Source organism: Topomyia yanbarensis, chromosome 3 (genome assembly GCF_030247195.1).
Source record: "Topomyia yanbarensis strain Yona2022 chromosome 3, ASM3024719v1, whole genome shotgun sequence".
Classification (NCBI taxonomy): domain Eukaryota; kingdom Metazoa; phylum Arthropoda; class Insecta; order Diptera; family Culicidae; genus Topomyia; species Topomyia yanbarensis.
In genome coordinates, this window is record NC_080672.1 from 405,876,619 (window position 1) to 405,893,454 (window position 16,836).

The following is a 16,836-nucleotide window of genomic DNA, read 5'->3' on the forward strand; positions in this document are numbered from 1 at the left end:
GCCGCTATGGCGTTCAGCAAGCGTCGAGCATTGCGGATGGAACGGCATCCAGCGAGTGTTACGATGGCGGACAAGCGGAGTTCGACGCTTATCCGGCTCGAAGGACCAAATGTCGAATAGCACAGGTGAGTCGAGTAAGTTGACTTACGGGGCTGCTCAAAGAAACGTAGCAGAACGGTGATGCAACAGGTCAGTAATTTCCTTTCTTTACAGGTGACCGGTGGACTTCGAAGTCCATGAGCAGAGGTACAACAATGAAAATACGTGCTCCCTTACGCACATTCATTTTCCACTTCTTATGGTATTATAATTACTTCTGTTTATTAAATTCACTACACTACAATTTAAGTAAACTTATCAAATTACGATTACTTATTTCGCACACTTGCACATCACTCGGTAGGTATGTTGACCATTTGACGTTTCTCGGTTAGCTGCTAACTAATAGCGTTTTCGTTTTTTCTTGGTGCTACACCGGTGTAGTGCACTGTCAAAAAAGAAAATGCCATAAGAGTGCCAGTTGCAGATGATGGCTACCACGGTTTTGGGCATCGATGAAACTATCGATGAACGATGGAGCCATTGGTGATCCGCATACGCCGCTGATATATAGGTGGCGCACTGATGAGTTTTTCGTTATGCACGAACACATGCGTTAATAGCAAGTAATTCACAAGTGTATTCGCACATGGATTTGTCATGCCATTTTCGTTGAAAGCCACGAGTACGGAGTTAATTAGTTTTCCAAGATAGAAGTTTCTTTTATGGAAATACGCTTCTTAAACCAAAAGTATTTTTTTTTCCTTTCTGAACAACTACACTGACCAACTCTGAAGGAAAAAATCGTACAGCATACAGACTACGTGTCTGACCATGGTGAACGATCGCACTTCGTTGCAGAATGGTGTACAGATTTTTTCGTCAGAGTTAAGTCAGCTTAGGTATTACAGACGTTAGGTATAATTGACCATTAGCATAATGGATGTTAGGTACAAATTGTGTTCATTTTGAAGTATGACTTCAAGGAATTCATGTTTTGGCAGTAACGGCCTCGGGTAGTAAGAGCGTGAAAGTTTGAACTTGTTTGTAGAATTACTCTGGAAGCTGATCAAGCTCGATCAACATTTTATTCTGCTGTATACACTTGAAGAAATCTTTTCTCAAATGAAAGAATCAAACCGAATGCTTTACAAGTTGAAAAGTCAGCTCAGTTAATTTCACGACGTCCATCCGATAAGTTCCACATGACTGAAATAGGTTTAACACTCTTATTCAAAATCAAACTCATTTGTATTAAGGAATGAATAGCGCACATTAACTTAGATTAGTTCTTACATACACGCATGGTGCAATTGTTTAAGAAGAAATTACATGCCTTGAAGAACGGTTCATGAAAGAAAGAATGATGCATTTCATTATTCATTCAACGAATATACGAATATTACTGCTTGTATATTGATTATATTTTATATTATAATTGTATTCTTGCGGTCATAAAAGATAGAACTATGGAAGCTGTCTGATACGAGGGAAAGTCTTTTCGTGTACTGTGATGTCTTACCGAAACTAAAAAGGCATCATCACAAATATAACAATCGTAACCTAATGCTGATGCTGTCCATAACACCGCATTTTTCCCATATTTGGTAATACGTTTAATAAGCTTGAAATGCGCTTGAACCAAACCTGTTCGCTTAAATGAAGAAAGTGTCCAATACATCCAGGGAAAATATAAAAGAAAACTCTACACTTGTAAAGGTTAAATATCTCGTATGATATTTTTCATTTTGCAGTCTCGTTAAAATTATAAGAAGGTATGGTATAGCAAAGCAGAGTTTTTTTCCTAACCCGGAAAACGAGTGTAAGGTTGAAATTTCTACAAAAAAAGTCTTGTCATTACTTTAATAGAAATAAAGTTTTGAAGTTATTTAGAAATTTTCCTAACTTTATGAACAGGAAAAGTATACAGCGAGCTGTTTTGACACATAAAATGTCTTTCGAGTTTGGTCATTCTAGAAACAAGTCGTTGAAGAAACCCGGCCAAAGTGGATGTATAGGTATGTAAGTCAAGTTGGTCGGCATCTCCAGATCGGTTCACGTCTCGATAAATTTCGATATTAGCAACAGTTGTGATTAGATAGTTACAGTTGTGAGATAACAGCTGTGAGTAGACTGTTACACGGGGGCATCGGTATTGGGAGAAATTCCGCTACCGGCGAACTCTCAGCATCAGCTACCAGATAAGAAGCGCCTAGAAAGATAAGAAACTTTGGAAGGTAGTTGTAAAGAGATGTAAGTCATTATAGTCAGCACCTCTGGATCGGTTCCGTACTGATATAATACAACGGTGGCCTTGTAAGGATGAGTATTAGGAGGAACAAGAGGTTTAGATTTAGATATAAGTTTACTATATACACCACTGCAGTAAGAATCCGGTACTACCACGAGTCAGCAGGCATCGGTGTCTGTTGAAGATTCCTTCTCGATAACAGATATTGTCCCAATTTGTTGAACGGAGTCGATTAGTACAAAAGGCTTGGTTTTCCAGAGCTAAGAAAAAATCTTTCCCCCCTCCTCTTTTATAAGAAACGTATAAAATCAACCCACTCCCCCGGAAAATTTTCTGCGCATGTGGCTGCGCAGAGGAGGAGGTAAAAACAGTAAAACTAGGCCTTACAAAAATGATTATCTACATAAAAACTGGCATGATGGAAGCTAGCATAAATAGTTTCTCATGAAATATAAACTAAGTCAAAGAACCTTGTTTCCATTAATATAACATTTATTAATATCCTTGAACTCTGTGCCTTATAAAGGGTTAAAGATGATGCATTTTCTCGGAAGTCGATGTACGATGGTTTTACTGAGCAGCAGATTATCATATCATAGAAAATATTGAAGAATTTTATTCTTCACCACCCGTTATATTAATTTCCAATTGTTGGAAACTTGAACAAAATACCCATTTTCAAAACATCCAACCAAAGCTCGTCCGTGGTTGATAGTCACTGCAAATCATGAACTCTCGAACCGTTACGGTAGTTCGAATCACAAGTAACGTAGTCAGTGACATTACTGGTAACACATATTTCATGAAGGACTACCGCGCTTACATTAGAGTGCCATCTATGATCCCCAACGGCCCAACCGCGAGCTGATTGCTAGTCCCATCAGGAATGTCCAAATTTATGCCGAATCCGACAAGTTTAACTGCCTGACCAATGTAGTTGAAGTGTGTGTGGATTTTGTTCAATAATTTACATGGAGAAATCCCACTAGTACGCATGTTCATCGGTAGGTAGCACTATATGCATCAGACAAGTGAAAACAAGAAAGATAATTTCATTGCCTACAACTTTGTCTAAGACTGTGAGTAAATTTAGCATTAGTAGGAGAAGGTATTAAAATTTTAACAAAATGTTGTATGAGTCAGTTTTAAAAGGGGCCAAGTCGCTTAGGTGGTGAAACAGTAGTTGATTCTCACGAACATTATTATTTTGCTGAATAACGGTTTAGTTTAGCTAAATCAATACATTTGTTAGAATTTTAACACATTTCATTTCTTGGATAGGAAAAAATCAGTTTTACATTTCACCACATAGAGGGCGGTAACACTAGTTTTTCAACGGTGTGAGATAGGAGCTAGAAGTCTTCTACAAAGTAGTAGAACAGACATTTCTCAGTAATTTATCTGAACATGTCCATATTGTATCTCTTTTCTTTAAAAAGTTAGTGATGGCGCCCTCTATTTGATGAAATATGAAATTAAAATTTTCTAGCCAAAGAATGGCTCATATAGTATATTAAAATACCTCTGAACCTATTTAGCTAAACTCAATTATTATTTTTCAAACAAAAAAGTTCGTAGAATTCTACGACTGATTCAGTATTATATACTGTTAGATTTCATGCAAAACTGACTCAGACATCACTTCGCTAAAATTTTAATAATTTCTCCTACTACAGTTGGTATAGACAATCAATTTATATTTCTTATTTTCACTTGTAGTGATAAACTAATGTATACAATAGACTGGTACAATTTTTGACTTTTAGCGCTTTCAGCCTCTACTGATTCCTTTTATGGTTCTTAGTAATTGTGTAAATTTTGGTACCGATCGGTTGTGTCTACGGACCCTTCAAAAATGTCAAAGTTTATATGGAAGTTTGTATGGAAAATCGGGTAACATTGAAAATAAATTCTTTAAAAATTACCTCATCAATCAATTAATCAGAACTCTTTCTATTCCTAAAGGTATTCTTCTACTGAACACATTTGGGGAACATAGTAAGTCTAGGAAAATTCGTTGAGAAAAGTTATTAACTAATGAAGCAGCATGACTCCAAAACAAGTGGATTTTATTATTAATCATAGCAACCCTGTTTGAATAGCTCCATCGTTATACGAGTGTAAACTAGACTTGCCACCTACCGCTCGCGAATGGAAGTTACAGCTATTGAAACAGGTTTGCTATGATTAATAATAAAATCCACTTGTTTTGGAGTCATGCTGCTTCATTAGTTAATAACTTTTCTCAACGAATTTTCATAAACTTACTATGTTCCCCGAATGTGTTCAGTAGAAGAATACCTTTAGAAATAAATAGTGTTCTGATTAATTGATTGATGAGGTGATTTTTTAAGAATTTATTTTCAATGTTAACCGATTTTTCATACAAACTTCCATATAAACTTTGAGATTTTTGGAGGGTCCGTAGACACAACCGATCGGTACCAAAATTTGCACAATTACTAAGAACCATAAAAGGAATCAGTAGGTGCTGGTGGCGCTAAAAATCAAAAATTGAACTAGTCTAGTATACAGTGTCACCTAGCGGTTTCCGAAAAATTCATTTTTTTCTTGGTAGTTTAGTCTACATGCCTGCCTATAAAGTTGAGATCGATAGTGTCACTACCGATCCGCAGTTGTTGTTATGCTTGAATCTACTGAATAACGGGTTTAGCTATTTAACAGACCCTTTGCTTCAGTGAACGAAGATTTTGAATAGCAATCGTCCAGGATGGGACAAAATTATATGTCCTTTTTAATGGCACTTTTTTAATCCATGTTCATTAATGAACACGTTTGTAGTTTTATGAAAGCTTCGGATTCAAGTCGACAAAAATTTCTTCGAGAGGCAGCGACGAGGTCTTGAAATATTGAAGCTTGAACTCTTCTTATACATAAACAAAACTACTGGTGAAAAGTTGGCTTTTAATGTTTTCTGGTCGCCCCGACAGTAACTGACACCAACTTGCTGTCAGTTAGACGATATATCTAAACCAACACCAAATTGGCGCCAGTTAGACACTACAAACCTAAAGGAATTGGCAGGTTCCAAGTGCTCGGTTAGCCAAGCATAGAAGCTCTGGGTCGCTGGCGAGTATAGGGAAACGAATTGTCTTTTGGCATAAGAGCCAAACGCCTCCGAATATGCAAAGGACAATTCTTTTTTCCTTAAGTCAAAGGTTGAACATTATTGGTTTCATACCAGTCTAAAACCACCAACATATTAGGACTTGGCGAGGCCTAAAAAAAAGGTTTGAAGGGCTTTGTTTCTATATATTTGTCTGTCTACGTCGGATACGATGAAGAGCTGAATCGTGACCAAATCCACAGATCGCTTGCCAGACAAAGATTTTTTGATCAGAGTGCTCTGTTTGTCGCTACGGTTTAGTTCCTTTCGAATTTTGCATATGACTAGTTCAAACCATTTCTTCATTTTTACTAAAAAGAAAGTGAAACCCGATTCGAAATGTTGCGACTTCGAGCTGCTCTGCTACCAATTCATCGATACGGGACATTTGAAATATTGTTGATGCACTGCTAATATGCTTTAAACGACCCTCAACCCAGGGTGCAAAAACCGCCGGGCGTTGCGGCTCTGTCGGCCTGAATCAACAGAAAAGGCACACAACAGCAATGAGATGGTGACTAATCCCATTTTTTGTCATTTTACTTCGACAGTCTTGACTGATCGCACTAACCCACCGACGACGATGTCAAAACTCTGTGGTTATGCAAAAAGCAGTTGGAGCAATCGTTGAGGTGAGGCAGTCGAAAGGAGAACGAAACTGTTTTCATTCTCATGGATAGAAAAATATTCCTCTGCTACGTAATCCATGCTGAGTTTCAGCGGAATCAGGCGAGGAACACGTTAGGTGCTTAAATTAATCCGATTTTGAGCGGAAAAAAGTACTTCCAATTGAGTCACTTTTCGTTGCCGAATTTACTGATACCTGTCAACCACATGCCGTGAAAAGTACAAAATTAAATATAACAATCGGCGAGAGAGGTTTATTTGGTTGGTGTATCAATTCGTCAATTCTAGATGCCGAGAAATTAAATCCCCCATCTTAGAACATGAAAAAGTTGGAACAGGCTTCACGAAGTAATGAGACACGTTATCCAACTAACCGAAACATAACATCTGCCCGCAATAGCTCTTATTTGAAAATTAGAAAAAAATTCCAAAGAATATCTCCATTCGTTAATTTCAATATGATTGATGAGTGTTTTAGGATGAAACAAAAACAGAACATGGTACTAAAGCGGCTAATTGAAATCAATCCAACGGTACAGTCGGTGTGTTGTTGTATGCTTGGAATTGAACTACAAACTATATAGTAATCGGTTAGTTATGGTATAGTCTATGGTAAACTAACGAAAGAAAACTGGATTCGATAATTACAGCTGCGTTCAGATTATCGGTTCTAAGGACGGGCGGAAATATAACATCCAAACATACCTCGATCTTCGCGTCGTGGGGTCCTTCATCACCATCACCTCTGTGATTTCTCCGAATTTACTAAAGTAATCCCTAAGGCTTTCTGTAAAGAGATTGAAATAGAGAGGAAAAAAACATTTTTAGTCGGCTGAAATTTTGTAGATATGAGTTTTTTTGTTTGAATTAAAACTTTCGAGTCAGTAATTCGAGACCCCCATCAGTCGCATATTTCCGAAAGGAAATTTCCTCATTACCTCGATTAGACCCGCACGAGTATTCTTTGACAACCGAAGCGATCATTGTTTCGATGACGACAGTTGAACCCTTTTTTCAGCGGGAAATATGCACCGAGGAAAAAGATTGTCATTGACTCACCACAACAATCTCCGGTCTCTCGACTAATCCTTTGTGCCCTATTTGGCTCGTCAGCAAACGGTACAGGGTTAACCTTAAGAAAAAAAATGCCATCGATATGCTCTAGCAGCTGCTTGCTACTTACTGCTACCGACGATGATGCCGAGGCATTTTACCGTACCCAGTTATGACAAGTCATTGAAGTTACGGAATGCGAGTACCTTCTGTGTACACAAAAACACACACACACACACACAGTCAGTTCAAAGCAGCTCGGTTGGATCATCGTCGAGGTTGGCCCAGCGCTAATCGGAATGACCTACCCCGGTCCGGTCCGGTTCGGTTCGGTGAAAGCAAAGTTACATTATCACACTTTGGTCGTTTTTTGTATAATCAAGCAGGGACTTTTACTAGTTTCTTTGCACTGCTGGGCACTGGCTGGTATAGGTATCAGGGCCCTGAGAAGGTGCTGCCGGTCGGAGAGGTAAATTGAAACATGTTCTCGGAAGCTATCTCCGGCGCGATGGTGACTCTGTAAAGGACTCCACTCATCCTCCCCAGGGGAATCCAAAATCAATATTCACTTTTCATAAAGAGTGGATTGGAATTTCATTTTATGGGATGTGATAGGGTTGAAATTCCTCCCAGGAAAAAAAGGCTACCTATAGGAAAGAAAGTATGCTCATTTACGCACCGGTTTGTTGGCACAAGCCGAAAAGGTTGCTGTGTAAGGGACTTTCTTTTCTGTAGAAGATGTCAATGCAATGAAAGAGCTGAGGAAGTAAAATTAATTTTAATACGGTTTAATGGCGGATAGTGGAATGACTCGGCTATCTGAGGGCTATTCATTCATTCGGGGTACAGATGCAAGGATACGAGCCGAGCTGTGTACCAACGTTACATTTTATGTTCTATTTATTCTACTAGAGACGTTAGCATTGCTCCGCGATAGAGGAATACATTCTAACAGTAATTATTTAGATGTTTTTGAAACAACTTACATTACATACAACAACTATTGCTGGGGTATCCACCGAAAGAGAAGTCAATTGAAGAAATTGCCTTTCAAAATTCCTGCAGCGTTCTTCGTGATTAGGTATTAATTGCATCAATATCGGTAGCGGTCGTGATTTGTCGAAACGTGCTACCGATGAACACTCTCATTCCCACAAAACGTGCGTCGATTCTAAAGCATCGAATTAATTCATCAGCTGCCGCATTAGTGAGCACATTTTCGCATCGTCGTGGACAGCAAAAAATAGAACAACGTTTCCGAATTCGATTGTGTTGATAATCGAGAGCAATTACCTATCCTCCAGCTAACAGTTTCATGCCCTTACAGAACGTACAACAAAATTAAATTAATTACTAAACTACAAACTCGAATAACGCTTTGCCTCGACATAGTGTTTCCCGAATTTGAAATTGACCAGCTAAATGCAACAGAACTTAGACCATTGTACACGTTTGACGCAGCGTGATATCTTTGAAGGTAAATAGTTTCTGAATTACGTACTATTAAACCGTGTTTCATCTGTTGATCTTCTATTGTTCAACTTTCCGAGAATTAACTTCAAATAGTACTCGGAAATCCATCAATCTGATTGCCATTTGCCCATTAATCTACTGAATCGAAACCGCTTCCCTGTAATGCTCCTTTAATCCAGTTTAATGTATATAATAATTATTGTGAACTGTTAACATTTTTTTTTGGTATGAGGCGGGCATAGCGTAGTTGGTAAATTGATTGCCTTGTACGTAGCTCACCTGGGTTCGATTTCCAACCCCGCACCTAGGATCAATAATAGTATAACAAACTTGTACTCGTGAACTGGTTCATGATTTCTAGTATAATAGTCACGACTTAGCATTCGTGCTCGCGAAATCGTAAAATATTGTTTTTGTATTCGTAAACTAGTTCATGATGCCTAAAACAATAGTCACGACAGACCATTCGTGCTCGTAAAAAAGGTAACAACATCATAAAATATTATTCATGGATCTGTGAATTTGTCCATGATTTCTAGTGCATAATTTACTATCTATCTTGCGTGCTTGTGATATTTAGAAGATATCCATAATCATTTTCAATTGCATGTAACATGGTCATGCAATTTTCACGTGAACTATTCCAGAAAATTTGGAGTGTTATTCGTGGAATCATTTTTGCTCCATGCACTATTTCATGAAATGTCATATATGCTCAGCTGCCAACGAACAGTAATAGATACGAGCAGGAATTATAAGAAAACAATTAGGACTTCGAACATCAATGTTCATTTGATAAAGTGATGTCTGGACAGAAAACAAAAACTGCGCAGAGCACAAAAAACCATTTATATATTTATTTATAAATGAATGAAAATCATTAACAGGCCGCAATCGGCCCCAATAATGATATCTTAATCTAAACACTCTTAAAAAAATTCAAAAACTTAGACCTAATCACATTACGGGACAAATAAAAATCGAACAAATGTGTCACACGATTAAAAATGCGTTGTAATCCCATGATGGCCGCATTCACAGTATGACTAAACCGTCGAAGTGGTACTCTCAGGAGAATGTAACTGCGCAGCGTCCTAGTCCTCACTTGGACATTTACTCGTTCTATTAGGACTGGAGAATCGATGCGTGCTGATAGCAAATCGGCAACAACTAGGGCTCTTGCTGTATTTCTGCGTTGTTGGAGAGTGTCAAGTGGAATAAGTTGACAGCGACTCTCGTAACTAGGTAGCCGAAAAGGATCGCGCCAAGGAAGCCACCTCAAAGCAAATCGTATAAATTTGCGTTGAATGCTTTCAATTCGATCACTACCGATCAGGTAGTGCGGGTTCTAAATCGTCGAAAAATACTCCAAAGTTGACCGGACTAGGGAACAGTATAAACTTTTCAAGCAGTATATATCCGTGAATTAATTGACAATACGAAAGATGAACCCAAGGTTTCGCGATGCACGACCAACGCATATGAGACATGTTGCTTGAAATTGAGCGTAGAATCTAATATTACTCCAAGATCCCCTCCCCAGGAATAAGCAATCCATTATATTCGAAATTGATAGATTCTCGTTTCCTACAGAAGTTGATTGCAGAACATTTTGTAGGATTTGGGATCATACGATTATCAATACGCTGAAGACATCGAACTGTTTCTGCAAAACGTGTGCGTCTGCCAAAGTCTTGATATGGTTGAAGATTTTGAGGTCATCCGCGTACGACAAGCGTAGTCCACTGAGTCTATAATTCACATCATTGAAGTAAAGTAGGAAGAGTGGTCCAAGATGGCTTCCCTGTGGGATGCCAGAGGTAGCTGCAAACGTTTCAGAGTAGTCGCTGTCTATATTCACGCTAAGTTGGCGACCGACGAGATACGACTGGAACCAACGAAGGAGTGATCCATTGAATCCCAGTTTGGCCAATTTGGCGATGGCGATGTCGTGATTAATTTTGTCAAAGCGGCGGACAGATCGGTGTAGATAGCGTCGGTTTTCAAACCATCCTCGAATCTTCCAGAGACGAATGAAATGAACGACAATAGATTCGTCATAGTTGATCGGCTTGGCATAGGTCATCTGAGATATATTGCTTGCAGTGAAAAAACACTGGCTCCATTACAACTAACTCGAAAGGTTTAGATACAGCACATAGTGCAGAAATTCCACGGAGTTTTCCATGTTCTTTTTATCTCCTTTCTTATGAACTGGAAACACGAATGCTGATTTCCATAACAATGGAAACGTTGACGATGATAGCGACAACTCGAACAACCTACGAAGTGGTTCGGCGAGGCCGCTAATACATTTTTTCAGAAGCACAGATGGAATACCATCCGGACCAGGAGAGGACGATGATTTTAGCCGAGAGGCAGCAGGGATAATTCGCAAATTACTGACATGAAGCTCATTTATCGAGCGTTCAAGTTGAGGTACACTTCTGGTGGCAGTGGCAACCTGGTGCGCAGACAAGGCTTTGGCGACAAAAACGCTGGAGAATTTTGTGGCGAACATTTTGCAGATACCTTGCGTATTGTTCTCAATCACGCCATCTAAAAACATCGTCGAGGGTAAACCAGTTTCGTTTCGCTGCTCACTCACATATCTCCAAAAATACTTGGGTCAGCTTTCAGCTTGCGTTGCATTCTTCGTTCGTAGCTCGAAAAACAGCGCGCGTTAATTTTTTTTAAAATCATGATTTAGTCTGATGTAACAATCTCTTAAGGACAAAGTGCGGCGTTTGCTAAATTTTCGAAGCGCTGCATGTTTAGCTGTTTTTAGCCGACGAAGCTCTGCAGTGTACCACGGATTTTTGTCAGCTTGGCGACTACTTATTCTAGGAACATGGCGATCGATCAGGTAGGTCAAGATGTTACAGAAAGTCTGTGTGCCAGTGTTTACATCGTCAGTATCCAGAACAGAGACCCAGTCGATATCATTAAGTACATCCAGCAAACTGGCATAATCGGCGCGCTTGAAATTGTGAAGTGGATTAGAAGAAACATTCACAAATTTTGAATTCGGACCGTCCTTGAGCGCGAGATGCAAGGGGGGATGATGTCGAACGTGTTTCACTAGCGGCGTGGGGGCGCTGGCGATAAATGGTGCTATATCTCGAGCGCTGACGAAGCAGAGGTCTACCGTTCTCGTTTGTAATGTGATTGATCTGCTGAAATGTGGCCGTACTATAACTATCCAGAATAGAGGTGGCACCCGCGTGAAGCTGAGACTCTTCCAGATCAGGGTATAGAAATCCGCTATGAGCAGGTCGCCATTTGATAAAAAAATAACATGCCGCTATAAGGCGAAATGAAATTACGAATATTATGATAAAACTGCTGATATCATGAACATGAGTTGCATCACTCCACGTGTCAAATTAGAAAATAAGCTCAATAACAAAATATCACGATAACGTGCATGCAAATTATGAAAAACGTGCCTAGGGGTCTGATATCGAGAAATTAACTCTATTTGTAACTAAAATTTCGCGATAACGTGAATAGAAATTACGAAATTCGAGAATAAGATCCTGAAATCATGAGCATAAATCACATTACACGTAGTTCAAATATCAAAAATCGTGACTATGATCCTGAAATCATGACCATAAAACACGCTATTCTGACAAAAAAATCCGACAGTAAACTTATGACGGCTATACGAGTTGAGAAATTATGGAAATGCCGAATAAGCACCTGAAATCATGAACCTCGCTTAACATCATGTATTCCCAAATTATGAACCAGATTCATGCGAATAATTAAACGTGTCCAAGGAAAAATTACAGTAACTCAACCAAGCAGTCGAATGTAACGCCATGTATATTCGGGACGAACTAGATTTTTGGAAACATAAATAGTATCATGAATACGATATTTATTATTCATATTTTTAGGAACTTTATCACGGTTTTTGTAAATCGTGATCTTTTTTCATGAATTTATTAACGGATTTTTTCCGTGTAATGGAATCGTTTGTAAATAATCAGTTAACACACAACCGCTTATCATAAATTCGCTTTCACCTTATTCACAACATTATCCTAAATTTTTTAACCTTCCTAAACGGGAATGGTTCTGCTTGTAAATTTGATATCAACTTTTGACAATAGGACCATTTGATTCAGCTCTCCAAAATCGCCAAATGCCTGAGTATGTAGAAAATATGTGCCAAATAATATCTCTCAATTTTTAGTTACATTTCACTAGCTTGATCTTAAAGAATAGATGCAGAATTTTCTTACGAAATTTATATTGCAACCAGCAACCGCCATGTCATCAAAAAGATTTAAGTTTTGTCTATGTGGAGTTCGACATTCTTAAAAATGTATAGCTAGAACATTGGAGAGCATTACGATAATACAAATACATAGTACAATGGTCCAGAGTGGAAATTTGGCAAGAGTTTTTATTTTTTACGAAAACTAAAAAGGGAGAATCTTTTATATGTCTTTGTAAAAGTATTCGTAGTTCGGATTTTTTTTCATTTTGCTAAAGCGACACTAAGTTGATATTAATTTTACTACAAAAAATAGTTTTCTAGTCGCAGCAATACAATTTTAGAAAACTGCCTGCTTCTTCATTTCGTACAAATCAATAGTCAAAAATATTATCCGTGGCTGCGCTATGGCGTGTACGTGTAACTAATAGATATAACAAAGTCCCGTTTCCTCCAACTGCGAGTAAAATGAGCGAATCACAAAATACGATTCGCCTATTACGGGACGACACAATCGCGATAGAAGTTTCGCTGATCCGTCGTAGACCTACAGTGCGCAGGTGGAACAATTGATCAAGTTGAAATTGGAACTTGTGCTTACAGAAGTGTCACAAATACAACTACATCATACGAGGCATGTGGTATTAATAAGGTTCAAATCCTTGGCCGAGGCAGAAGCTTCGTAGCGAAGAACAACATGTAATATGAATATAAAGCGTCGTTTATGGACTTTGATCTAACGAAAAACCATCTACACGATTTGGCACCTTGTATTAGTACGGATTATATTATTGTCGAAGTAGGGAGAAGTGCAATCCGTCTTAAACGAGCCTTGGAGAATTTTTTTCCCGACATTCTCAAACGCGTTCGAGTATTGCGAATGCGACTGAATCAATCTATACCGTCTTACTTGACTTTTGAGGGCAGATCATCTCAAGGTGTTAACTACATTGAAAGAACTCTATGTACATACCCTGTGCAGACGATGTGTAACCAGACGGAACACTACGGTAAGCCATGCGCCAAATAAGCTAAAGAATATTTATATACTACAACCCACACCATCAAATAGCCTTCGACATCTGCTGATACACCACAGACAGCTGGCCAAAAATTAAATTCCGGACAAACAGTATTACACGGTAATCCCCAAGCATACCGAGGGCAGAAATAAAGAAGAAAGAATGTCACTCTAAAACACAAAATGCACTAAACTTCTAACAGCGAAAATCCAGGCTGCTCTAGCGACGACGACACGGACACAAACACGAACGAGGGAGAAGGCAAATGGAGCGATCACCAAGCAGCAGAGGGTAAACCTGTCCATTCCTCAGCTCGTGAGAGAAAATTAACACAAGCAGCGGAAAGTAGAGCACACAGAGCAGTCGACAGAAATAATATTGTATTGTTTATTTATTTTTTATCTACCTTGAACTGTTAATTGAATTGTATCTTTGAAACGTATATTATTTTCAAAAAGGTAACCCTCTAGATTAAAGCGTTAATAAATAAATAACTAATAAATAACAAATGTCAAAAAATGCGGATGATATGCAGACCCTATCGTTCAAAGTTTTCGTTCCACAAAAGATCATCAAATAAAATTTCAGGTGTTTCTTATACAATCAATTCTAATCGCATGATTTTGTAGCGGCCCATGAGAATCTGCTCGGGCATCCCGCCTTGCACGGGATGAAACAGCTTTCAAAGCTCTGTTTGAAAAACCATATTACCATTAAGGAAACTTCTATTGTGAAAAGCTATTTAACCACGCTTTTTTAACTTTCAGCAAAAATGGTCTGATAAATCCACGTGAAATGCCTCGTACATGTATAATCATGAAGAGTGCTAATGACGCATGTCTTATATTCGATCTCGTAGCTCACGATACTTGTGCTGCCACAGTTAATATGACTATTAATAATATAGATAAGGAGAAAGGTCTATTATTCTGTATATTTGCCGCACAATGAACCATAACTCTCTGATTATTTCAAAAGAGTTGTATTATACTGTAGCAGAAATGGGTTTCCACTCATTATCGGCACTAACGCAAATGCCCGTCACATAATTAGAGGCAGCTCGGACATCAATTTGAGTGGCACTGAGTTCAAGGAAAATAAAAGCAGCACAAACCTTCATATACTTCATGAAGGAAATCGCCCAGCATATGCAGGATCTGCAGGGAAGAGGTGTTAGATGGAACTCTCTGCTCTAACAATATTACGCACAAGTTGGCAAACAAGCTTGTACCGAACGAACTCGAACCATTGATATCAGATTTCTACATGTCTCACTAAAAATCGTCATGTACCGTAATCAGAAATCTGCCAACTGGAACATCACGAAGAAGGCTTGGCAACTAGGTTTAGTGGGCATTTTCCAAGTTCTGAATCTCCAACGTTTCTACTGTTTTCGACAGTGGGTCAGCGGCCACCTCGTCCGGCCGATAATTAGCACCTTTACCCCTTTACCACGGTATGTATTGCAGCAGAAAAGAAACCTTTGTTCCGTTGTTGTGTTACATCCAAAAAAATGTCAGTTTATAACTTAGTAAGAATCAAAAACGATAGTACTGGAAGCATCCCTCTGGACCAGGGATGCCATTTTTTTCGGTATATTAACATTTGCACAAGCCGTACAGCCCGCTACAGCGACGCATCACTACAGCTCTTGCCAGAACGGTAGCCAAACCGAGTACATTTTCCCGTACAGCAGTAGAATATTAAAAAGATTGAAAATATTAAAAAAAATGTAAAATAAGGAAAGAGAAGCTGTACCGCTCGCGTCTGGTGGCTGTACTGGGGACAGTAGTTTTTTGTCATGTTACTGCTTTGCACACAGGCAGCCGTACAGCGCTGGGCGTCCTGCACAAGCGAATGACAGCAGCATCGAGAGAGAAATGAGAATGTAGGCAGAAAAATTACAGCCGTAGAAAAGGTAGGCATTTTGCATCCTTGCTCTGGACCAATAAGTACCATAATTGAGTTGGTTGGATGGAATTTGTGCAGAGAACTACATACGATACCTAGACAGATAATTAGAATAAACTGCTCATGATACTGAAAAGGATATTAAATAAGTAATTCCATTATTTTTATTTTTCAGATTAGCTAAGGACATCATAGGATCTACTATTACAGTTGGATTAAATTACGGCTCCTTAACCCTTTCATGCCCAACTTTTTTCTAGTGCATGTAGAGTTTTAAAACTATTTTTCCTTGAAAACGGTGGGGTCAAGAAACTCGAGAAACCTTTTTTCATAAAGGTAGGTGCTTTCCTTGCAGTGCTAGAAGCTGCTCATTTTTTACCTTCCAATTCTCAGTACAATTCTCCTAGAGTATTTACAATAGTCCAACTGCGTGGAAACGTAGCCAAAGATAGTTAAAATTGACAAGTTTTATCAGTTTTCACTAATATTGCAACACAACATAAAATTCATTCTCCGTCGTAAACGTAAACGGTCCCTGGCAGCACTGCTCCATCGCAGTTCAATCAAACTAATTGCAATAACTTCAGTTCTAGAGCTGATCCTTATAACTATTAATACTCAAATGAAAGCCAATAGTCACATTTATTAGCCTTACTTGTTTTTGTGAGCAAATCATGTCTCAATCAAAACATATAGCTATTTAAAAATGTTGTTGTCCACAAACAATATGGGCATGAATGGGTTAAGGTTAATAACCCTTCATAAGAACATCTGCTAACAAAACGCTATCTTAAGAATAGAAGAACTTTAAGCAAATATATTCTGATTCCTGAAGAAGGAAGAACTTACTAGCGTAAGAATCCAGATGTACTAAACTTTATATAAAAACCGACTTAATCCACCTAGTAGCGAGAAGAAACATTTGACAAATTCGGAATCATTCAAAAGCGTACATCGCTAACTGAATGTATAGCTGTATCTGGGAAATCTTTGTTCTATAACTTTGACCGAGAATTTCCCTCGTTTTGGTGCATTCCTTTCAAATTCCGCAGCCAAAATCCGTAATCGCGAAATTTGCAGCCAATCAATTGCCCCATTCCATCCG

General features: G+C 38.6%; 1 protein-coding gene across 2 annotated transcripts in view; it reads right to left on the bottom strand.

The window, feature by feature from the left end:
- Window positions 1-6,848, bottom strand: part of LOC131691545 (RNA-binding protein Musashi homolog Rbp6-like) — a 576,405-nt gene extending 569,557 nt beyond the window's left edge. Inside the window, exon 1 of one of the 2 annotated variants that reach the window (XM_058978050.1) lies at window positions 6,750-6,848. In XM_058978050.1, coding sequence (XP_058834033.1) covers window positions 6,750-6,784 — 35 coding nt within the window. In that variant the 5' untranslated portion in view covers window positions 6,785-6,848. The remainder of the gene's footprint in view (window positions 1-6,749) is intronic. The other variant, XM_058978051.1, reaches the window with a different exon arrangement.
- Window positions 6,849-16,836: the final 9,988 nt, after the last annotated feature.